The sequence below is a fragment of the Odontesthes bonariensis genome, chromosome 14 (genome assembly GCF_027942865.1).
Source record: "Odontesthes bonariensis isolate fOdoBon6 chromosome 14, fOdoBon6.hap1, whole genome shotgun sequence".
Lineage (NCBI taxonomy): Eukaryota > Metazoa > Chordata > Actinopteri > Atheriniformes > Atherinopsidae > Odontesthes > Odontesthes bonariensis.
In genome coordinates this window covers 29,839,433-29,864,011 of record NC_134519.1, presented here as the reverse complement: position 1 = coordinate 29,864,011, position 24,579 = coordinate 29,839,433, and the positions used below count along the sequence as shown (strand labels likewise).

Sequence of the window (24,579 nt, the reverse complement as noted above, 5' to 3'; positions counted from 1 at the left end):
CTGAAAAACAAAGCTATTGTAAATGATTGTTCTGGTGTTCACCATTGGTCTTAGAGGTTTGCTTTACCATGAGCAGGGGCAACAATTGGGTCTATTGTTTCAAGAATCATATTTTATTCTTCACAGTCCGTTAAGTTAAATGATTGTTTGTTTGGTTTAGATTTTATATGTTTGAACATTTTCAATGTGTCACTGTATTTCAGATAAAGCATTTAGTGTTTTGGTATTATTGGATTGTCTGATTCGATTTGTTGTATCCGTTCATTTTTGCTGAATCCTTCCCAGCTTCATCAAAATATGTGACTGAGGGTGGAAACAGCCCTGAAGCAGGTCTCAAACTTGGGGGCAAAGTGTGTCTTTGTACCAAATTTAAGTGATTGCCTGTGTGCTCTGCTTCTATATGTGTTTATTGATGTGATCAGCCTGTATATACCACAGTATGTTTCCCTCATTATTTTGGTTCGCTTACACAAATGTTTCCAATTTTCTATTTATGCAGTTTTTGTGTAAAATAAATCACATGCAAATCAAATTTATGTGTTTTTGTGTGTGTAAAATGTGACTGCAGCATCCCTGGTCATTAAGGTTATAAGAGGTTTAACTGTTAAATTATATATATATATAGGGCTTTGCAATTTAAAAAAAGAATCAGAATCAGCTTCACACAATTCCAACATGAAAGGGGAAAGTGTTGGTGGGAACTGATTGAAAAGAAGAAAAAAAACATCCACCATCTGATAAATGGACTTTCCACTTAAAGCTGATGTGAGCAGAGAAACTAGTGCTAATTTAATAGATCACAGTTCGCTTTGAGTTTGTCACTTTGAAGTTGCTGTTTCTTCAACTGGAAATGTCTTCTCAATCTTTGTGACTGGTTAAAAGATCTAGTTCATGAATTGTCACATTTTTGAAAAAGCTAAACATAAAATAGAGTAGAAAATACTTCATTCATCCCCAGTGGGGGAAATATTTTCAGGGATTGTATATTAGAACAGAAATAACAATAATGATAATAGATAAATAAATTTGAGAAGAACATGTGAGCAGTCACTGTTAAAAAGGCTGTGGGGGCAAAGGACCTCTCAGTCCTGCAGCGCATAGTAATGAGCCTCTCACTGCAGCTGCCAGGATGCTGTGGAGGGTGTGTTTATTGTTCACCGTCAGATAATATAACTTCCCCATCGTGCGCTGCTCCACCACAGTTCTGAGAAGGTCCAGCTTCTTGCCTATCACACAGGTGGCCTTTTTCCCTAGTTTGTCCAGGCGCCTAAAGTTTTTGTCTGTAGTGCAACTCCCCCAGCAGACAACAGCATAGAACAGTGCACTCTCAAGGACAGTGTGATAAAACATGCACAGCATATCACTGCAGACATTGAAAGACCTGAGCCGTCTCAGGAAGAAGAGACGGCTGTTGGTGCCAGTCACAGAGGTGGAGGTGCAGCTGGGCAGAGGAGGCCTGGTGGATGGAGCAGCCTCAGAGGTGGAGGTGCAGCTGGGCAGAGGAGGCCTGGCGGATGGAGCAGCCTCAGAGGTGGAGGTGCAGCTGGGCAGAGGAGCCCTGGCGGTGGGAGCAGCCTCAGAGGTGGAGGTGCAGCTGGGCAGAGGAGGAGGAGCCTGATGATGGGAGCCACTTCAGAGATTAGATATATTAGATACAGATTACCAAACATGGTAATTATGGTAGTGAAATTTAAAGCTAGTATTTTTTCTTTACTTTTTTTTTCTTTTTGAGTCTTTACTGCTCAGAGCTCCATTTCCCTCCTACAAGCATTCTTTGTCAACCCTGGTGACACATGACATGTGACAGCACTTAGTGATTAAAATCATAGAGTGTACTGAGTGGTAGCGGTAAGTGTACTGTATACGTCAAGTAGCAGAATTCATGAAATTTTCAAGCCTTGCTGGAGACAAATTACCTCCTTATTTAGTTGCAGATACGTCATTCATGTACAGAATGAAACCTGAATAAATTCTCTTTTCAGCTTGCACCCTCCTCAGACCAGCTGCTGTTAGATTTAACAGTTAAGTAAGCTTGATTTGTCATGTCTAAGGAAATAGATGGCGCCCCAATACCACTGTTACACCAGTCCAGATGGAACGCTGACCACTGTTTGGCAAACATAATATGCTCCATAATTATGGTATACTTCTTGTGCTTCGCACCAATTTAGGGTTTATAGATTAAGATATTGCAAAAGATAAGAAAAACTGATAACATTTTGCTCTAAATAATTAGATAACAGATAATATAGAACTACAGTAGTAGAATGCCATATCCACATTTCTTAATCTGTAGGAATATATTATTATGTTCACACCCAGACGGGCAGATTCTGAAAGTTGGGACACTGTATAAAATGTACATCCATTATCTATACCCATGGGCATAGATGCTGTCACTGGGCAAGAGGCGAGGTACACCCTGGATAAATCGCCAGTCCATCACAAAAAAATAACTTAATTCATAGACCAATATTTAATTCACAATAGAACATCGAAAATATAAAATTTTGAAAATGAGAAATTTACTACTTCATGAAAAATATTTACTCATTTTGTCCTATATTATGAAGCCATGCTGTTTTAACAGGTGCAGTATGTGGTTTAGCCTTGTCTTGCTGAAATATACAATACCTTCCCTGAAAAAGATGTCATCTGGATCGGAACATGTGTTGCTCTAAAACCTCATATATGCCTTTCCAGATGTACAGTTCCATAGGCACAAATGCATCCCTATACCATCAGAGATGTAGGCTTGTGCTCATAGCAAGCCAGGTGGTCCCTTTCCTCTTTTACTGCAGAGAATGCGGTGTCCATTATTTCCAATATAAATGACAAAATTTTAATTTGGCTGACCACTGAACAGTTTTCCAATTTATGTCAGTCCATTTTAAAGAAGCTTTGGTCCAGAGAAAAAAGCAGTGATTCACATTGCCAATAGTAACTGACGCCTTCCCTCCATCCCCACAGAGGATGTAGATTCAAAAGTGCTGTGGTTACAAATGTGCGATGTGATTACAGTGCCTCTGTCTGGCCTGAGAGCAGAAATGCAACTGTGAAAGTTCATCAGCTCAATTGCAGCATCTTCTTCCAGTCCACACGTTCTTATTTACTTCTCCTAGCTGATTTTTACACAGCAGATTTATCTCAGGTTTAAAATGAAAAAAGTGTTTTTCACCCCCTGCCTGGACAAATGAATTACAAAGGACTTACAGAGGCAAGACAAATTGTAAACCCAATCAAGTTACTCATTAACATCCCTTTGAGGGACATTGTGCAGGAAAGTTGGCTGTATGCCATGTCTTGCAACCTTTGCCCAGCAAGTGTCTTTATTATTTCAAAAGGAACGGAAGAAGAGGACAAAAACATAAGTCAGGACTTGGAGACACCTTCATTGTAAGCCTGTCGTATTCCGATCAGGTAAGCCTTTCTTTCAGATTAAAAGAAAAATGTTTTCTTTTGCCATTTGTGGAAGTTGACTTCTTGTTCTTCTTGTAATTTCTCTGTCAATGTTCAGTGTGTTTGCTGTATGAATATATATACCTTCACTGGCTAATTAAAGCTGTGTGTGCTGACCTGCATCACTTCCAAAAGAGTAATCACTCATCATTTTCTAATTTCAAAAGAAAAAAAAAACAAACTATCAAATGTATCTGATCTTTTTTAGTAAACGTGAATGTATAATATGTGTGTTTAAAGTCTGTGTAAAGTTAATTAGTAAGCAGTTTAGGACTACAGTCATGAATGTTGCTCAAGACTTAGCAGGCCAACTCCCAAACATCATGTGATGGTGACCGTGACAGAAAAAACTTTAATGGTTATCATATTTGTTGGTAGTGTCTCCTCCTCTGTGCCACAAAACACATTTTGTCTCGCTGAAGCCTCCTGTTGGCTCTCTGTTCACATGTTATTCAGATGTTATGTTCCTCAACATTCATCAATTGGGTAACCAAAGCCAATGGAACAGCTGACATGTGTCATCTGGTGCTCTTCCTTCCCGTATCACACACCTTTTCATTTTTCTGTAATGCTGTAAAATGTTCCAAATAAGGAATTTTGCGATTCTAACTGAAAGCTACTTGGTTGGTTGGAGTCTAAAGTAGGTTTATAAATCAGTTTGGATTTTTACTTGAGATGAAAAAATGTTCCCCAATTGTTGGAATTAGACTGAATTTTACGATTGGAGTGATCTGCCTTTTGGATGTAATTTTGGGAGTCTTGTTTGATTTCTTTGGTATGTTGAAGAATTTTTGGGACCCATCGTCGGTAGTGGACCAGTGAGTATTAAGAGTTTTATCCAGTACCACTAGACACTCTCCTGAGGAAAGCCCTACCAAGGTTGACATGAATATTTTTACAAATACATTTGATAACCACCACAACCAAAATGTGTTAAACAGGATATAGAATAGAAGGTGCCAAAAGAAAATGGAAAGGACAAGTAATATAAAGAGAACTTTCTCCAAATTTAATGATAAATGTTTCAAGTTTTTTCGATGAAACCAGGTGTCATATTCTAGTTCATAAAGAGGACTCAAATGCACACACACACTCAGAAAGCAGGTGAGTAATGAAGCAAAAATTAGCTTTAAACACTGCATGAAAAAATAGAAAGACAGAAGAAAAAAAAACTAACCAAACAAAAAAAGATGCAGCTGCAAAACCTCCCACAGGACTCAGGTAGCTGAATATGGAGGTTTAAATAGAGATCAGGTACTCAGATTAGTGGATGCAGGTGTTGTTGAAGCGGAAACTTTGAGATTGAGACAAAAGGGACAATAACTTGGGACCTCTGGTGGGTGGGAAAGATAGACGAAAGTAAAACCCAAAATGAACAAATAGCGAAGTCTAGAAGTGAAGTCTAATATCTAATACTGTGACATGGGCTTATTCAGCATACGTGCCATCCTCTCTGTGCTGTATGTAGTGAATCACCTCAGCAGTGCAATAAACAATAGGTCAATATTCTTTTAAGCTTAGGCCTAAAACAACCCCATCAGTGTGTTAAAAAAAATGCAATAGTTTTGGTTAGCTCCTTTTTTCTAGTTTTTTTTTCCTTCTCTCCAAATGCAATGTACGACATAACAAAATCACAGGTCTTGTAAAACTGCCTTCCTGTATAAGTGAAGCTTTGAGTCGTTCAAATCAAGTCACATTGAAGGTATATTCCAGTTATGTTCTTTTTAATTCTAAATTTTGTCTCTATGGTTCCCTAAATAACATTTGCTTGCATGATTATGTACCTTTGATGATACTAATTAAATGCAATTTGTTCATGATTTTATTTCTGTTGGTTTTGCCTCAGGACAGAGAAATGGGTCGGTGGAGCGGCACTATCTTTGTGGCAATTTTTGTCTGCAAGGTTTTCATCAGAAATGCTCAGTGTGCCCCTGTATTTGATGTTGTGGAACTTAAAGGCCCTGAGAGACATCTTCTGGTGGAGATAGAAGATCAGTCCAGCACTAACAGTACTCTCATTGAAAGTAAGTAGCAAAAAGAAACACTTGTTGGGTACTTTACCAGCTCCTTACTATTTGCAGCCAGATGTGTTTCAGGAACTAAGTATAATGTCTTTCATTATAATTAGAAGCAACACATTTTTTTCCTGCTGTTTTTCAGAACCATCCAGCTCTGATGATAGCCCCAAATCACTGGAGTGGTCCTATCTGGCAGCAGCACTGGGCACAGTCCTGAGCCTCTCACTCCTCATCGTGATGGCCATCAAGTTTCGCCTCTTCCATCGCTTTCTGGCTAGCTACAGACACTCCCTGCTCCAAGAGACTGATGGGATCAGCCAGTATGGTCAAGAGGAGTTGTCGTTCCCTAACGTGTCTGGTCAGATAGGCAGAGTGGGAAGAACTCAGAGGGGGCTGGATGACGACGACGATGGCTTCATTGAGGATAACTACATCCAGACCGGTGAGAAAGAGAGGGCAGAGAGAGAAAGCAGGGAAGAGGAGGGGGAGGACGTAGAGGACAGCGATGATGATCTACAGTTCACCATAGGGTGATTATATGAAAAGAGAATTCATCAAAAACAGCTTGTTTTACACTTACATTAAAAAAAAAAAATCTCATGCAAATCTCTATGTGGTTGAGGACTCCCACACACAAAGAGTAAGCTTTAAGTGAAGCTTTAAGTGAAGATTTAAAAAAAAAAAACATTTTTTATCCTTTATTTGAAATTGTCCTCCTTCTCATGATTTATTTAGCAACGCCGGAAGATTACATTTTTGACTATAGAGGGGTCCTAATACCTAGCTTGGATATAGCTAAAGGTTTATGAGTAGGTTTATGGTAAATAAAGAACTGGACATCCCAGAGCTGCTTAAAACATTATACACAGATTTTACTTTACAGTAAAGTTTATCTGTAGACGCAGGAAAAAAAAAAAAAAGATTTCAGCCTGAATTGGGCAATGTTTTTGACTGAACTGTCAATCTCTGGACAAATGGCCAACATGACTATGAACAAGGTATTTATTTTTTAGATGTAAAGTTGACAAACTTGTATTTTCTTATATTTACCTCAATCCATTTTGCTTCCTGTAAAAGAAAAAAATAGATCCTTTATTGCTGTGTTAAAATTTGAATTATTCAATTTTAAGATGAAAGATACTATATTTCCTCAGACAATGATAAATCGTCTCCATATTGATGTGGTGGAAAACACAAAAGTTGGTCTTCGTGTCCTAGAAGTGAGAATATGTCTTTGCACCTGCTAATCACATGAGCACAACACTCACATTCAAGTTGCCTGGTTTGGTTGATTACCTTTCGGCTGTGAATGAAAAACAAAGTGAGGAAACGATGTGAAACTCCATCCTCTTTGTTATAGTCTAAGTGACTGTCTGTTTAGTTTGAAATTCTATTTTCTATCTTCATGAATAAATTCACTCATTGTAAAAACACTTTGCCAGCTTTTGTTTTGCATCAATAGCCCGAAACTCACAAAACACACATACAACCCTGCTTTGAATTGTCGTGACACCTGCTCAGACTTTATTTACAACCATAACTACCCACACTTATTACTAAGATCTCTATTCAGAAAGTCAAAAATTGGTTAAAAATGTGGAAAACTGACATGTTGACAGCAGTCCTTTGTCCTGTTTCATAGTAATGGTAACAAGAAGACTGGATAGAAAATGTGTTTGGTCTTCAATGAGATGCTGACTCTCTTCTCTCTTTTGTTATTTTGACTTTGTTATTCTCCAGTGCATATCAACTTGACTTATTTAATTTAATCTTCCCTCTTTCGTTTCCAAGGAATTATGCCATTTAGTCCATTCAGATCAGACTAGTCCTGCTAGTAGATGTCTCTCTTCTGGCCTGACTCATCTGTCCACCTGAGACACTGAACACTCTGACAGCTCGACTCCCCAGCCTCCTCGCTCTGTTCAGTCTCATCCTTCTCCTTCTCCTCTGCTCCCTTCTTTTCTGGAGGTGTACCAGCACACTGTAGCCTACTACAGCTAGAGCCATGCCTGCCCCGGCAGCCATCAGCACAACACCTGACACCAGCATTTCTCTTCTGTCATAGCCCTGGCTGCCGATTGTGGCCAGACAGAGCAGCACCGTGCCGCACAGCGTCACTGCCAGCCCAACAGCTAAAATCAGTGCGGGGTCAGCCCTCCCACCACTCTTCAGCTGGTCAATCCGGCGTCGGCTGCGTACGCAGTTCATGTCCTGGATGGCAGAGCTGAGGAGCTGCTTGAGTAGAACAGCGAGGGCTAAGAGGCAGAGGGTGGTGCCCACCCCAAGACGCCATTCCCCGGACAGGCTGGTGGTGGTGGAGAGGAGACCCACGCCTCCAAGGCCCAACCCCATAATAAGAGCAACTGAGGCACAGTAGCAAAATAAGGAGTGCCGTGGCTCTCTGAACCACCATAGCTCTACTTGATCTTCCAGGACACGCCGCTGTGAAAGTGTGGGGTCCAGATAGAAGCTTGGAGTGTGACGCATCGGGTGATAGAAGGTCTGCATCTCAGGCATGGCAGCTCTCCACTCAGTCAGATCAAAACCAGGATGGTACCTTAAATATGTAGAACTTGGCTTGACGTTTGGCACTTGACGCTATAACAGGCACCACAATTATGCTATTGAAAAGTACTTAATCTCAATTTACTTACATAGTCCCACAATAAGTAACTTATGTTGCTGTTCAGCCTGCTGCATCCCATCTGGAAACTTTGGTCAAAGCACTACAATAATGACTTTGAAAAATCCCATTGTTGTTTCATCCGGTAAATTAGAGGATGTCCATCTTAAATACAAATAATCCAGGTTTAAGGGAGAACTTCCAGTGGTTAAGCATCCTTGTATGTTTCATTTGCTGCAGCTGCTTTAGGGAAAGAAATGTAGACGACAGAACTATCCTGATTCAAACTGGAGGAAGAAAATCAGCGAGGACTCAGCAGTGCAGAGGCAGGATCTCCCACAGTGTAACACTCCAAAGTGGTGGAGATGTCATGGTGACGTGTACGAAGCCCCTGCACGTGTGTTTTCACAGAGCCTTCATCACCACAGTGACTGTACTGCTGTCACAGATCGATAATATGTGACCTCTTTACGTTCTCTATCCCAGTGCCAGGCAGAACAGACACCCGTCCCCTCCACCCATCACACAGCAGCTCCATCTTGTCTAGTTAACTGGGAAAAAGACAGGTCACATTAACAGTGTTGGATCATGACTTGGACAAAGATTGGCGACATTGTTCACCATGCCCCAAGACAGAGAATGGGGTTGAACGATGAACACAATGACTGCGCTGCAGAAAGCAGGCGGTGGTATGTGGGAGCAGTTGTCGGGGGGGGAGACTGAGTGATGTCAGTATGTACTGATAATGGTGTGCCTGTGATCCCAAGGATAGCGTCATCCACTTTCTGAGCAGGCCTCGTAGATTTGCAACAGTGAATGCTGTATCTCCTCTCTAAGGCTGTCTTCCAGAAACACAGTCGCACAGCCGCCAATGCTTACTAAACCCAAGACAAATTCTTTGGCAGTTTATTTTAAACCTTCAGGCTAGCTGTTTTTTTTATTTACCCAGCTTTCATATGATGTATGTAAATGGAAGAGTTATATCAAGGTTTAAGTAAAATCCCAAATTTTTGCTTCAATAAATGAGTACTTTCATTTGTTCCCCACAAAACCCTAATGCTAACTGACAAGCTAGCACACCTTTTAGGCTTTGGTTTGGCAAACACTTGATATTCCACCGGGGTGTAATGTAACACAGGTGCAACAAATATTATGAAGGTCTGCATACGGTCTAGTTTATTTCACTTTCCTCTGTACATGTGTATACCATCCATCCATTTTCTATACCCACTTTATCCAACTTGTAGTTGTGGGGGGACTGGAGCCTATAACAGCAGTCATTGGGCAGGTCACACCCTGGACAGGTCGTCAGTCCATCACAGGGCCACACAGAGACAAACGACCATCCACGCACACACTCACTCCTAGGGACAATTTAGAGTCACCAATTTCCCTAACATGCATGTTTTTGGGCAGTGGGAGGAAGCCAAAGTACCAGGAGAGAACGCATGCATACACGGCGAGAAGATGCAAACTCCACAGAGAAAGGTCCCAGCTGGGATTCAAACCTGGAACCCTTTTGCTGTGAGGCAATGGAGCTAACCACCACAAAACCATGCAGCCTGGTGTGTACTCCCACATCATCATTACTCTTAATGCTAGGACACCTGCTTTTTTCTTGGAGCACTGAGAGAAATCAAGTCTCTCATTAACAGCTGATTTGGTTCACAACCAAAACTGTGAAATCAAAGCTTTATTTAAGGGGGGGGGGGGACTTTGTGAGACAATGTAGAATAATTGAACATTTGTAACAGCTGTGATGTTGTGAAAGTTGTGGAAAAGTCTATAAACCCCAACAATGATCAATCCCTAAACCTAACCAAGCTTTGCTCCTTTTGCCTAATCCAGCAATAACTGGCAGCCACTGTAAGCTGTGAGTGAAAGTAGTTCAAAACTATGTCGAAAAAGCTAACAACTAGCAGTAATTCTTTTGCACATAGACTAACAGTTAAATAAGAAACACTGCTACTGGATGGGATGTTAAATTGATTCTCCCCGGGGAATGTCCTTGCTCCTATCACCCAACGTAGGTGCACTTTGTTAGCAAAGAAGTAGCAACTTGTCAGTAATGTGCATGAATGCAACACAGAAAAAAATATCAGGGGAAAAAGCCACGTCATAATTGTGTAATCTTTAATATGAAACAATTTAATTTAAATTGAGTCTTTGAAATGACAGCAAATATATAAAGGCTTGGCTGCCCTGTGGCGTTTTCTTCTCCTTTTCAACCTTCACCAGTGATGAGCTGATGCTGAGCCTCAATGGTAAACTTTAAATGAGCAAGTCATCCACATCACAGAAGCAGCGACTGAGGGGACAATAAAATCCACTTTGTCCCCAAAATTATGAATGCATGACCTTCACGAACCTACAGTTCAGGGGAAGTCACCAATTATCACCAAATCTGTAATGTGAAAGAGAAAAACTAGCCTGATGAACAACAGAGACATAGGATGAGGGGCAGAATGCACAAAAGAAGAAACAGACAGGTGGACACACACAAATCTGCAAGAAAATGTAACAGCCTAATCTTACACCCATGGGGACATAGTTTTACAACAGTGACTAAAATGAGTATTGAATATAGAGTAAAATATGTGATAACCAAGGAGATGATCAGTGTTCTGTCTGCAGTAAATCAATTCTATGATTCATCAAAAGCTGGCTATTTGTAATCGTTCAAATAAAGCCACAAGGCAGGACGATTGATTCACAATAATTACTTTCGTTGTAGATCTGATGCCCTATTGACTCTGTTGGAAGGTGCCACCAGCAGGACTTTTGGTCTTGTTGTCACTATGTTAACAAATAAAGTGTATTTTTGTTCTACTGAAATAATGTGAAACTTAGCTAAACTACATTAATCCAGCAATCAAACAAAGCATGACAGGTTGCTGGCTCGTTGGCATCTTTCTCCTTTTCTACCAGATGTGAGAGGATTGCCTCTCACTTGCGTGCTGTTCTGAGACTGACACCAGAATATTACAGGCTCAGAAATAATTTAAAAAAAAAAGGATTTTGAAATCTGATGGACAGGTTTGGAAATAAATGACAAATTACTATTTCCTCAGCATGAAATGTAAGTGGACAATTTGTTGAAAAATCCTTTTCTTTATTCGTTTCTTGTCACGGTAAGAAATGCACAGATGGACTTAGGAAACATTTGTTATAACTTGACCTAAAGGGTCTCAGAAAACAATGACACTGAGCCTTTTCCTTAGTGGAATGCAGTCATTGTTAATACACATGTACATACCCTGCTATGGCAGGTGAAAATATAATAATTATTTTTTGTAAATTGACTTTGAACAGTTTACACTCAACCCTCCCTGAGGGTTATAACCTGTATTTACTGACATTAAAGCTAAAATTATTTTATAAAGCATAATTTCAAAGCTAAATCATAAAACTAACTACACTGTATTAATTGTAAATCTACTTGAAAAAAGACTTGCAATGAAACGTTATGCATCCAGAGGAGAACACGTGGGATTGTAATCATTGAGATATTATAAATGTCGATAGAATATTCAGTTTCTGTTCTTGATAGTTTCTGTTCTTGATAGTTTCATGAATACTGTTTGTGGACAAGAATCAAGCAGCAGGGGGCAGCAGTCTCTAGGTTTGGACAACAGTCTGCAGGATCGCCACACCGCTGCGTTGCTCGACAGTGGCAACTGCCCTGCGTGATTGAAATGTTTTCCTGCTTCAACACTCCTGTCTCAGATTGATGGCTCAATACTTAAGTTTTTTGCTATTTAATCCGGATGCTGGGGGATCTCTTTGCTTTTTTCTTTCACCTTCAGTGCATTTATCAGACATCTTCCTGACACTGTGAATGATAACAACAAACTGAAAGACTTAATCATTACTTAATAGAAACAGTACCACAGTCACAATTTCTGGTTAAAGACGACCAGGAGTGTGAGACAGTGACCACTGCCAGCATCCATTATTGTTATGCATTTAGTGTCCAAGCTGCTGCATCTTGTTCATATACAACACTGCAGCATCTGAGAGACGATAAACTAACTTCACAATTGTTAATTAGGTTGGTTAAACAAAACCAGCTTATTAAAGGTGCGGGAAATGAGCAAATGTGACTCTCAATAGAGGCCATCAGTGGATACTGTAACTCAGCCATGATACTTGTGCGTGCCAGCTTCTGCAGCTAAATGAGTGTGGAGAACTGCTAAACTTATCTGCTTGCTCAGCAAATGTTCACCAAAGGTTAATTAAATAAAAAAATGTTGCCCATCACACTATTTCCTGAGAAGCTGTTCACATGAGGAACTGCAGATCTCTTTATGCTATGTGAGGATGATGAATGTGACTGCTGAATCCATTATGTTTTCAGTGGTGTCGCATATCATCCCAACTGGCTGCGGTGATGAATAAAACGAACTTGCTACCAGTTTACCGATGGCAGGTAGCAACCTTGGTGAACAGAGACAAACCTTTGTACTTTAGATCTTTTTAGGCTCTATTTAAAGCTCATCAAATGATCTACCATGGAACAGAGATGATTGAAATTGTAAGTGCAATAATAAAAAGATGGCGAAAGAAAGGATTTTGATGTGTCATGAAATTTTGTACAGACATTCATGGTTTTCCCTGACATATCATCTTCTGCCTCCAGCAGGGTGAAGGACATTTTGAGCTGCTGGAATTTTCCTTTTATGGCACCAGAAGGATGGCTTTTAACTTTGTCCTGCAGCTTAAAATCTAACTATAAAAGAGATTCCAAAAAAATGAAAAATAGTACAAATTACTACACCTCCCCCTAATTCTAATAACAATAGTATATAACATAATTTTGTTTTAACTTAGATACGAGCCATCACGACAAATTTGGGACAGGAGCAGGAAAAGAGAAAACAGAGAGTCTTGCAGAGGTAAAAATAGGGAGAGGTTTGTCACTTTGTAAAAGACTTGATGGGTAAATAATTCAACAGTTAATGGTAGCTTGTCTAAGAGAAATCTCAGGGGAAAAAGCTGAAGAACCATAACAGATAGCTGGGATCTTTGGGCCCCCAGGCAGCACAGCATAAAGACAGACAGACATATCTGTGTGCCTCACTGGTTCTGGAATATGTCTGAACAGCGTCAGACTCACAGGTCATCGCTGGATCAACAAACGTTTAAATGTTTCCTGCAAATGATCCAGAAACACTGAGACCTTCTAAACTAAAGTGAAGTGGAAAGCTGTCATGTCATCACATGACATACCAATATTTTAAATCAACTTTGGAAATAATTTTATCTCATTGTTATCTATTATCTCATTAGATAATTTCTTGTAAGTGTATAAATATATTCATGTGTGTATTTCTATGTATATACGGATGCATTTACTGTATATATGCTTGTATATGCATACTTATACAGTTATTTGGCTGTCACTGATACAATGCCTTTTTTTTTACCTAATTTGCCTCTATGAAGCACTTTGGAGCTCTATTTGATAGATTCTATAAGAATGCTATACAAATAATATCCACCAAGCCCTGTGGTGTTAGGGTGCATTGGTGCACATCGCAGGGGTAACCTGCACTTTTGTAAAGACATAATTAATACTGAGTGATATATACAGGTTTTGGAGCAAAAATGTGCTTTCCATAAAACATCATTTTGGTTTTTGTGTACAATAGTCTCCTCTTTTTGGGAAAAGTGGTTGTAATACTGTATAAGCAAATATCCACCTGGTAACAGGTGAAATTAAGAACAGGCTAAAATGGCTCCTTGTCAGTATTTAACAGATAAATTGTTCAAAAGCAGGCATGATCTCATGAAATTGCTTGAATGAAGACTCTTGGTCTTTATATAAACTATCGTACAGATCTGCCGTTTACTTAGTTTCTGAATGGCCTCAGAAATGAACAAATCTGCTCCATATTATTTTCATATTCATGTTGATTGACAAGCTCTCCCCCACTTGCACCCTGCCTCCTGCCTTATCCTCAGCGTGCTAAAAGGATTTTCATTTAGTCATGACTCACTCCTCACAGCAAATTGACTGCAAAGTGAGTTTAGTCCGTGTTGACTCTGATGGCTGAGAATCAGATTAGCAAATAAAATATTGGTGGGATGCATGCACTACATCAATATTCATTGCTTTAACTTTTGCTTGATCGAGGCATATGGGCATGAATAAAAAAATACCGTATATTGTGTTACCTACTGTGTTGCAGTATGTGAGCTGTTCCTTTGAGCCTAATGCATATGTTACAGTCAGAGCCTGTTTTTCACGATGTGAGGGTAAAAGAATCTAAGCTAAAAACTTTGGATTCTCAATTGATGTGCCCGACTCAGTGTTGAGCAGCACCACGAGGAGTCGTTTTTCATTGAGCACTATTTGGGTTTGGATGTTTCGTGCATGACCAAATATTCTGATCACAGCTCAGATTCTGGTTCTGGTTTTGGCTGATACTGCAAAAATAATCATTTGCAAACCTGTGTTATTTCCATTCAGTCTTCTTCTGTTGCCTCATTCTTGCTTGGCCATTGCAACCATGACAACAGGTGCTAACTACCACAACATAATGCTTTAAATCATTCATTAATTGTGAATTAAATTACTTGTGCAAATATCTGAGTGTCTGCCGTTGTATTTATACTGAGAACAGGGGGGATTAAGTTATCTTTGAACTTATCATCATTTTAAATGATAATGCTGTCAGTTATGGCTGTGGCCTAGATTTGACACACGGTCTTGCCCAGGTAGAGAGCCACTGGATGTTGTACATACTACTGATGCACTTTTATCTGAAGACAAATGTTATCACATTATGTTTTGTGAGAGTAATGAAGCTACAGTTTGGTTAATGAAAGAGGTACATGGGGCATTTTATGTTGCTGCTGCCTTTTTAGAAACTGGGAAGCCTACAGTTCACCTTAACATTTGTGTAATTTGCATATAGATGAGAATCCTATCAAATTACTGCTTGGGGGGAGTGTTAATAATGGGGTTGTTGAACAGGATATGGTACCATACAAGATTTGCTGGTAGATTACCAAACGAGTGAGACTGAGTTTCTGCCACACCGAATCCAGTTGCTCTTCATCTTTCTCTTCTTTCTGCTTTCTATCAACTTCATGTGTTTCTTTCCATTGTTTACATGTCAAAAGATTTCCAAATGTGTTACATGTGTGAATGCAGGACTACATCCAGAGTAAAGTTCTGGCTAACATGGCATGGGATTTATAAATCGCTCATCAAACTGTCCCAGACTGTATACACAAAAGCACCACAGGGAAACAAAATTGCTTGACCTCCGGATTTGCTTCTGTCTGCTCCTGCTGGTCCCCCATCACTTTACCGCCACTACCTGTCTGTTGTGCTCTAAAATGGATTTCTCTGACTCAGTGGGTGTAACATGGTCTTGCAGGGTACTTTCAATCTCTTCCATATAACTCCCTCCCTCACAGAAGTCCTTCATTAACATTAGTTGAGTATTCAAACAAACAAACAAAACTATCATAAATAAAGTCATGGATGAAGACACAGCTACTACACAGCGTGGACAGGAACTCACAAGCTAACAGCTCAACATCTGGGGTTCACAGATGCTCCTTGGCATTAGCTTGTTCAGGATTATGTCACCTGTTGTTAACAAGCACTGCAGTCCACCCTCCTTTACTACACCTTTCCTATGGCAGTCAGAGGAGCAAATTGTTTAAATTTCTTTGTTTCCCTTAGTTGTGTGCATCCTTGACGTCTCCTCTTAAGCTTGGATTCAGGGTCTTATTTCAGGCATTACTTGGGCTTTTGGAAAGTTCAATCATTATTCAAGCACCTGTAAACACTTTTCTCACTGGTATGGTTACACATCAAATGAATTAAAAGAGAACAATGTTCTCACAGAAAAGAGCTCATTAGAAAAATCTGAAGAAGATACTAAAAAAGACCCAATATGTCCAGAGCTACTGCAGCAGGCTGCCACTCAGATTGTCTCCTCTCTTGACATCTTGTGTGTACAGTGTTGTAAAGCATACCTGATAATTTGATTTAGATTTTTCCTGCATCTACTAAACGACTTTGAACAATTCTTATCCAGCACATAACCTGCTCCATAATAACCATATGGTCTTCCTAGTCATAGCTGTTCCGTTTTATTCCTTTTTTTTTTTTTTTGGCTGTACTCAGAGGCACAGGCATCAGCGAAGCCCACAGTGGCAGTGTTTTCATCATAGTTTGCATCATCGTTGTATTTTTTTTCAAATACTTGAAAGGATAAATTGAAGAAAGAGGAGCGTTGAGGAGAGAGGAGAGGAAAGAGTTGGAAAAGATAGACTGCTGCATCTGTGGAGAGCAAGGACAGCATATCGTCAGGAGCACCCACAGAAACATATTTGGAGCGAAACACACACACAACAAACAAACAGCAACAACATTACCAGCAGCAAGTATATGAGAAGGAAAGTCATTGTAGTTACTGATTATTATTAAAGTCACAAAGTCACATGTAACAGTGGAGTGAGCATGTTAGTGAATGCATGCTTGTGTACGTGTGTGTCAATTATATGCCAAAGGTTTTACATGAAATGTGTATAATAATGGGGGAAGGGATGAGCCGCAACCACACTCCATTCCAGAGATCAATTAAAATTAAGGTAAAGTCCCAATATCACATGTTAGATTTCTATAATTTAACTCTGAGTGAACAAAGTATTATGTAGTTTATTATTTTCTCCATGATCAACTTGAAATAACACAGGACAATTTGGCAATTGTTTTTCTCTTTGGCTCCCCGTACAGTTGGTTGTATGATGTAACACTACTGTCATATAAACAATATGTGCACATATGCAGCCATAGCTACAAATTAATTTATTGTCACCTACCGGGCCACAAAGACGCCATAAAAATCACTCAAAAACGGTGTGTGTGGGGCTGGAAACCAAAGTCCTGAACTACTGCGTCTCTCAACCCTCGAGCGTCCCAGGGCAGCTTCAGGCCTTGGAACGGGTTTACAAGAAGGTACTTCAAAGCAAGTCAAGAGCACATAGCTCAAATTTATAGTGTTGCTTTAAGTCGAGTTCGTTTTATTTACATGTAGATAAAACAAATTTGACCAAAAATTTAATTCTATTCTATTCTATTCTATTCTATTCTATTCTATTCTATTCTATTCTATTCCATTCTGTTCTAATCTATTCCCGCCCCCACGCCATCGTCACGCTCCGTGCAGCCAGTGAGGCGGACGGAGGGGGTGTTCCACGGCGGAGAGTCGCTCAGCGGCGTTGCAACGCCACAACAAGAGCGGCTTTTGGGCTTTGTTTTGTGGATGTGAATGAGCTCCATCACCTCCTCTGGAAATGTGGACGGATATAAGGACATTGATACTTTTTCATTTGTTCGTCCTCAGGCTTCCTTTTTTGGAAGGTCAGTAGTGTGTGCTTTTCGTCCCATTTATGTGTTTTTCCCCCTGCTTACGGGACGTTAATTAAATAACATTCACTGTGGTGTTTAATGAGGGGCTGATTGGAAGCGCTCGCGGTACTCGGGGTATAGAAAGGACGCGCGTGCATTTGATAGCCAGAGGGAAAAAGACATAAATAGGCTACTTTTCCCCTCTATTGATTCGCACTGATATGGTTTATTACATTATGAGGGTATGTTAGCTTTTTTTTTAGTGCTTCGCTGTGGGTTCAGGGTGCGTAAAGCCCCCTGTCCGTCATGTGTTTCCCGCTGAGCATCACAGCCCACTGCATCAGAGGTAGTAGCCCCTCTGTAGTAGCCCAGACTGACTGAACCTTCGTCGACACGTTCTGTGGACCTGTTTGAGGCGGGGGGGCCTCCTCTGCTGCCGTTTCCCTACAACTATTACACATCCCGACAAAGCAGCAACAGAGAAAACACAGACGCCTCCACCGCCTCAACCAATTGACCCAAATGAACGCTGCATACCAATTAGGCATTCATTTGCAAATGACAGTTGAACTCCTTGCGGTTACTACTCCCCCATATTGGTTTGTTGCTCATCCAGCTGGACTCACATCTCCCCTGTTGTTTTTTCCCCCTTTTCTTCCAGCAACCGATGAGTGCGAGGATGGACAGTTTCAGTGCAGCAACAAAAGGTGTATACCGACCATCTGGAGGTGCGACGACGACGACGACTGCTCAGACAACAGTGATGAAGAAAACTGCCGTAAGTGTTATAAAGGAGGGGAACTGAGGACTGATAGAAGATGGTAAATGTGGGAAATGACCTGTAATAGTTCAAGTGTTACATGTCACTTAATAACATGTAAAGGCATACAGGACGGTCAAAAGAAATCGAATAAGAACACTTCAATTCCCTCATCTCTGTCATGTCAGTACCAACCCAATTTCAATTTGCTCCGCTGTAAGTTACGATAAATTGTGCTGTAATATACAATTTACTGAAACATAAAAACATCTCGGCTTATTGTTTTCCAGAAAGTATATATTCTGACCCAAGAAAATTGCTCCAAAAACGAAGCTACTTATTAGATTACAACCCCGGCAGAAAACACTGAATTACCCCTCTTGGAGGATGCACATCTGCCTGTTTTACTGTTTATTTATTTGCTTCTAAAAGATAAATTAAAGACAAAACCATTTCATTTAAAAGCTGTATGCTGCAAAAAGAAGAAAAGCGGAAACAATTTCCGGAATCATAAAACCAAATAGATCTCAGTTATTACTTTTGGCTTTTCTGACAGCATGAATTCTTCAAGGACTTCTCTAATGAAAAACGACATTCTTCATCAGTCAGATTCCAACTTTCTTATGAATCAATTCATCAGATCAGCTTTGCAGGACGAAGCCTCATCATTAACCACGTTTTAAAATGTTAAGTTTTAAGTCAGAGATTTGCCATGTTTCTCCTGATGTGAGAGTGGACGCTCTTTGCTCTGGTTCGAGATGCATTACCATCCTGATAAATGACCTCACTATCACCAGACCTTCTTTTGACTGATTATCAGTTATCTTTATATATTTCATTGCACCTGCACAGAACAAAAGCTCCAGCATCATCTCCTTGTCCTTACTCTCTATGACCGCTTGTCTTCAGCCCGCTGTAACCTTGGTTTTTTTCTGTTTTAGATGTTCTCGATGGTTTTTGTTTGACTTTTCTGAAAAGAAATCCCATTTCTTTTAGCCACTTTCATTGACTCCTGTTTCTGCCCATTTGTTTTTCCATTTATTTTCTACTTTCAGGCATGTTGCTTTGACTTCTCTCTCCTCTGATGCTTTGAAGACCTGCGTGTTTCTCTTTTACAACTTTCCCATTTTTGTTTGTATTTGCTCCAAATTTTGGACACAGTTGGCTGGAAGCAACCGACATCCTTTGCAAGACTCTGAGTTGAATAATCCTTTCCTGCCATTCAGCCAGATGAATCGGCTCCTTAAGCTCTGCAAGCACTCTCTTTTAACTGCAGACTCATATGCTTACTTACACGTGTGCATGTATTTTCTACAAAATGAAACAGCTGAATGAACATCCTCCAAGAATGGTGATCCATATGGTTTGTCAGGGGTTGTAGATTTTTATCATTAATCTCATCTGTAGATCATGGTCCTATACTGAATTCATCAAAGCTAGACTCTGGTCAGGATGGAAATGTGTATATTTACACTTCTTTATGTTAACGAGTTGTAATATCTGGTTAATGTTAACAGAAAATTCCCACACATCTTGCCTAGCTGCCAGTTGTTTGTAATTTAGTAGCATTTTTTGAGGTAGACTGGCTCTTCTATTTGCCTTTAATCGTCACTTTTTAGTTGCTGATTGTCTGTCGCACACACTGATTTTTTTTTTGAGGGGCATCAAAGCTAACATAATTTACAGAGAAGCATGCTTTTCGCGAGGATGTGTGTGTGTACGTGAGTGTTTGCCTGGGGCCCAGAGTGTGTGTGCAGGTGATTTCATCCTTTCTGAAAAAAGCTCAACAAGCGTGCTTTCCTAGAATGAGGGCCGATAGAGTGGAACCACTTTCCAGTCATCTTCAAACAAGAAGCTGCCCAGGTGAAGGGCGGATAGCGTGGTTCATCTGTCCGGTGCACAGAGCTCTGACATGTATCATGCTGTTTTGAGCGGAAATAACAGAATTACAACTCCCCTTTTTTTTGTTTGTTTTTTGACTGTGAGCCAGTGGCCTATATTTTGAAAGAACGCCTGCGCTGAAACCAGTGAAGTTGTGCCAAAGCTCTGCATGTTTGCCGTGCTGCTACGTTCTTTTGTGTCTGGGTTAATTGTGGCTGGGGAGGAATTTTTGCACCCCCCACGCAAGTGTACCACAGTCTGCATTTCTCCTTATACCTGTCTGTCTTTCTTTGTTCCTTTCTTTCATAAACTCCCACGCACTCGCACATACAGACCCGTGGTATTGTATAGACTCGCATCATAGCTCTTATGGGCGTCTGAAGGTGTTGCTGTAGTTCTCCTGTCTCAGAGCGGCAGGGCGTGTCCTCGGGCATTCACATGAAAGCAGATCATTTGGAGCATCTCTGCTCCCAAAACATCCACATGTCACTGCTTCTCATTCAAAAACAGATATACACAAATCCTGATGTTTGGAGAAAACCAGTGCTCTGTCAGGCTTTATCGTTTCCTTCGTGAATCAAGTAGAAAACTGTTAGTGAGGTTTTATTACCCCCTGCGTGTTTTCCATCTGGCAGAGCCTCTGACATATTTAGGGGCTTGAGTGAAAACACTCCCCGTGAAAACCTTTTAAGCTGAAACAAGTCAACCCACCATCTGACGATTAGGACAGTCAAGCTTTACTCGCCATTCTGTTAGAGACCAGCCTTCAGTCTGTGTCCATTTCCTATCTTTGTGTGGGTTGCTGTGTCTGCGTGGGCAGGCAGATGCAGAGGTTGGTTTGTCTGAGCAGAGACAAATCTTCTCCTGAATCGTTTCCCTGCAGTGTAGCACTAACAGGGTGAGGACATGAGTTGTTGAACGTTTACTGTCGCATCCTGTGCAGGTCTTGCCGTTCCTAGTTTCTGTCTTGGAAGTAAAGTCACTCTCACCTGTTGCTTCATAAGCCTCTTTTTTTGTTGCTGCCAGAAGACGGTCGATGTTTTGCAGCATGGGGTTATCTTGTTCACCTGATGCTGCACAGAGTCTGGATGGTTTGGGCTGAGATTGTACATGCAGCAAATACTGCGTGTGAATTACGCTGCTAGTTTTTTTTTAACGTAGACTAAACAGCAGTCGCGGTTGCATTTTAAAGGTAAAGTTTCTAGGAAAGTGGATGGCCTCACTTTTCAGGCTGCTTGTGTTCACAGTATATTATTTTACTGCACAGTGCAAAGCCACAGAATCCAGTTAAATATGCTGACATCAAAAAACCTCTGCTGCAGCTTTTTATTTTTCATGCCATTGTCACTTCATTTCTGGTTGAACCTAACAGAACATATATTAGTAATAATAGCCCTATTATTTCCCACTTCAGCGTTATACCCTCAAGGCACTGCAATTCTTCTATATTCTCCACCCCATTTCCATTGATCCCACCCCCCTCTTGTATTACCATACTGCACTCCCATCTCTCCATCCACCACACCATCCCCCATCATCCATGCTGTATTCTCCACTGACCTGTCATGTTCTGCACGCACCCACACATCCATACATAGTTAATTGCACTCATAAGAATGCCTAGACTCAAGCATGGATCACATTAATGAAAGAATGATGCACACTTACATATAGGCAAGTTAACTGAACATATATACTGGTCATTGAACCATTTTTTAAAGAAATTTAAACCACATAACATACACTAGGTGTTGGAGTCGTGTGAAAAAGAAAGTAAACCCCTTTTTGAGTTGTAAGGTCTTACAAAAACTAAGCCAAAATGCACTTCTGTCCACCATCACGGCTTCCATAGGAATTACAGAGGAGAAGTAGCAGCAAGGTGCTGCAGATCATATGCACTTGATTAGTTGATCATCATTACGTGTGAGCACCTCTATAAAAGCAGAGGTTTTGTGCAGAGGTGTTAGCACAATGCCAAGGAGGAATGACATCAGCAGTGATTGTTGTTAGGCTGTTGCTGCTCATCAATCTGGGAAGAGTTATGAGACTATTTCCGAACTATTTGGAATCCATCATTCTACAGAAAGAGAAAGACTATTAACAAGTAGAAAACATTCAAGACAATCTTTCCGGGAGTGGACGTCCCAGCAAGTTCACCCCAAGGTCAGACTGTGCAATGCTCACAGAAACTACAAAAAACCCAAGAGCTACATCTCAGACTCTCCGGGCTTCAGTTAGCATGTTACATGTTAAAGTTAATTACAGTAAAATTAGAAAAAGACTGAATAAGTATGGCTTGTTTGGAAAGGTTGCAGGAGAAAGCCTCTTCTCTTTAAAAAGAACATGGCAGCACAGCTTAGGTTTGTAAAGTTACATTTGAAAAAATGGACGGGACCAAAGTGGAGATGTTTGGTGTTCACGTTTGGAGAGAAAACCAAACACAACATATCAGCACAAACACCTCATACCAACTGTGAAGCACGGTGGTGGAGGGCTGATGATTTGGGCTTGTTCTGCAGGTACAGGACCTGGACACCTTGCAGTCATGGAGTCCACCATGAACTCCTTTGTATACCAAAGTATTCTAGATTCAAACGTGAGGCCATCTGTCTGACAGCTAAAGTTTGGCTGAAACTGGGTCATCAACAGGACAATGATCCCAAACACAGCAGCAGATCTACAACAGAATGTCTGAAAAAGAAAAGAATCAAGGTGTCGCAGTGACCCAGTCAGAGTCCAGACCTCAACTGAAATGCTGTGGTGGGACATTTAGAGAGTTATGCATGAACAAATGTTCACAAACCTCAACGAACTGAAGCAGCATTCTAAAGAAGAGTGGAGGAAAATGAGATGAGAGACTGATAATGGCATACAAAAAATGATTACTTGAAGTTATTGGTTCTGCAAGCTGCCGAATCATGGGGTGTTCTTAGATTTCACACACTGCTTTTGCATTTTGGCTTTCAGTAAATGATAACATCTTGTAATATGTCCTTTGCTGTATTTCATCAGGTTGTATTTACGTCATTTATAACCTGTTCATGACCAGGTGAGTTTCTTATGTCACCTCTTCACATGTAAAACCTTAAAAAAAAAATAAGGGTGTACTTTCTTTTTAACACGACTGTATTTTGTCTTCTGGTTGCGCAACTTTTTTCTGGGTATGATGAGATGCAAAGCCGCCCTGCCTCTCTCCTCCTCTGAAGTTGACACCTAAGAAGGCAACAAAAGAATTCTGTCGAGAATTCTCAGTCAGATTTGTGTCAGAACTCTGACACGAGACGACGTTTAATCCTCATCCTGATTACACAAGCATATCGCCCACTTTCCATCTATCAGTCCCACCTTCAAAGTTCAGAATGTCCGCTTGACTTTTTTCCTCATCCTTGGATGTGATAATGATCTGTTTCATCTGCATTCATGAATTTAACATTCCTACCTTCAGGGAGGCATTTCACATCATCACGCTGAGCTCAAAGTCGTCTTTTGTTTTCCTCTGGGATGCAGAGTCAGCAACAAAGTCTGGTCCTTCTTTTTCTGTTTCTGTTGCTTCTTCTTTCTCCTATTTCTCTCCTTTTACCTAATAAGTTCTGCAAATTTTTCATTGGCATGGTCACTTCTGAAGCGGCTGGCACTCTTCAACATTTCCTGTCATCACTGGGTGTTTCTTTCTGCCAAAGTCTCTCGGTGGGTTCATCCTCCTCTGCAGCGTTGTTGAAGCCAAAGGTCTTAGACACACTAAATCCTTTGAAATACGATGTATCCTCGAGCCCTTTATTATTGCTATTTTAATGGTTTGTTCATCAGTCTGTGAACCTTAGATGCTGTTGAGCTTGCATCTAACGCATTAATATTATGTTTATGGTTTTCTTTTATTTATTCTTATAGATTTGCCAGTTTTGTGTATATTTTGATAAAGTAATGCCCGGTGATTTATACATGAGGATCAGCCATCCTACTGCTGAGGTCAGGTTGTAGTAACAGAAAAGTAAAGCCACCATAAATGGTGCTCTGCCGTGTGAGATGGATGCTTACGGATCAGGAAAGAGCTGTGCTGTGGTTTTGGTTTCTCAGACTTAAGCCTGATTCCTACTCGGCGCGACCTCGCTCATACTAGCTGGTCGCAAATGGCGCAAACGGTCACGTGTCCCAAAATTCCGCCACGCCCCCCGTCGCAAGCTAGAAAATCCTCGCGCGGCGCAAGGGTGCGCACACAACTTTTTTTCTGACTTCACGCGCGCTCAACTGGAAACAGCTGACCAAGAAAAAGAAAAAATGAACACTGCAGAGACCGCGGTGACCGAGACGGTGCGCCTCTACAAACATCTGTACGACACGTCTATGAAGTTACACTGGGACAACGTTTGACAAAGTTTGTCTTGTTTCAAAGGACAAACATTCCACCTTCTCTTCTGTTTTTGCCGCAGCCGCTTAGCTCTGAGATACATATACAGTTCTACACCCA

The 24,579-nt window shown here is 40.7% G+C and overlaps 2 protein-coding genes across 5 annotated transcripts in view; one reads left to right on the top strand and one right to left on the bottom strand.

The window, feature by feature from the left end:
- Positions 1-7,289: 7,289 nt before the first annotated feature.
- tmem125b (transmembrane protein 125b) lies at positions 7,290-8,053 on the bottom strand. Its single transcript, XM_075482387.1, has one exon. It carries the CDS (start codon positions 7,992-7,994, stop codon positions 7,290-7,292), a length of 705 nt encoding a protein of 234 aa, XP_075338502.1. The 5' UTR covers positions 7,995-8,053.
- A 9,253-nt stretch (positions 8,054-17,306) lies between these two features.
- The window catches only part of LOC142399340 (low-density lipoprotein receptor-related protein 8-like), a 122,219-nt gene continuing 114,946 nt past the window's right edge, over positions 17,307-24,579 (top strand). For all 4 annotated transcript variants that reach the window (XM_075483956.1, XM_075483954.1, XM_075483955.1 and 1 more), the window contains exons 1-2: positions 17,307-17,485; positions 18,135-18,251. In XM_075483956.1, coding sequence (XP_075340071.1) covers positions 17,419-17,485; positions 18,135-18,251 — 184 coding nt within the window. In that variant the 5' untranslated portion in view covers positions 17,307-17,418. The remainder of the gene's footprint in view (positions 17,486-18,134; positions 18,252-24,579) is intronic.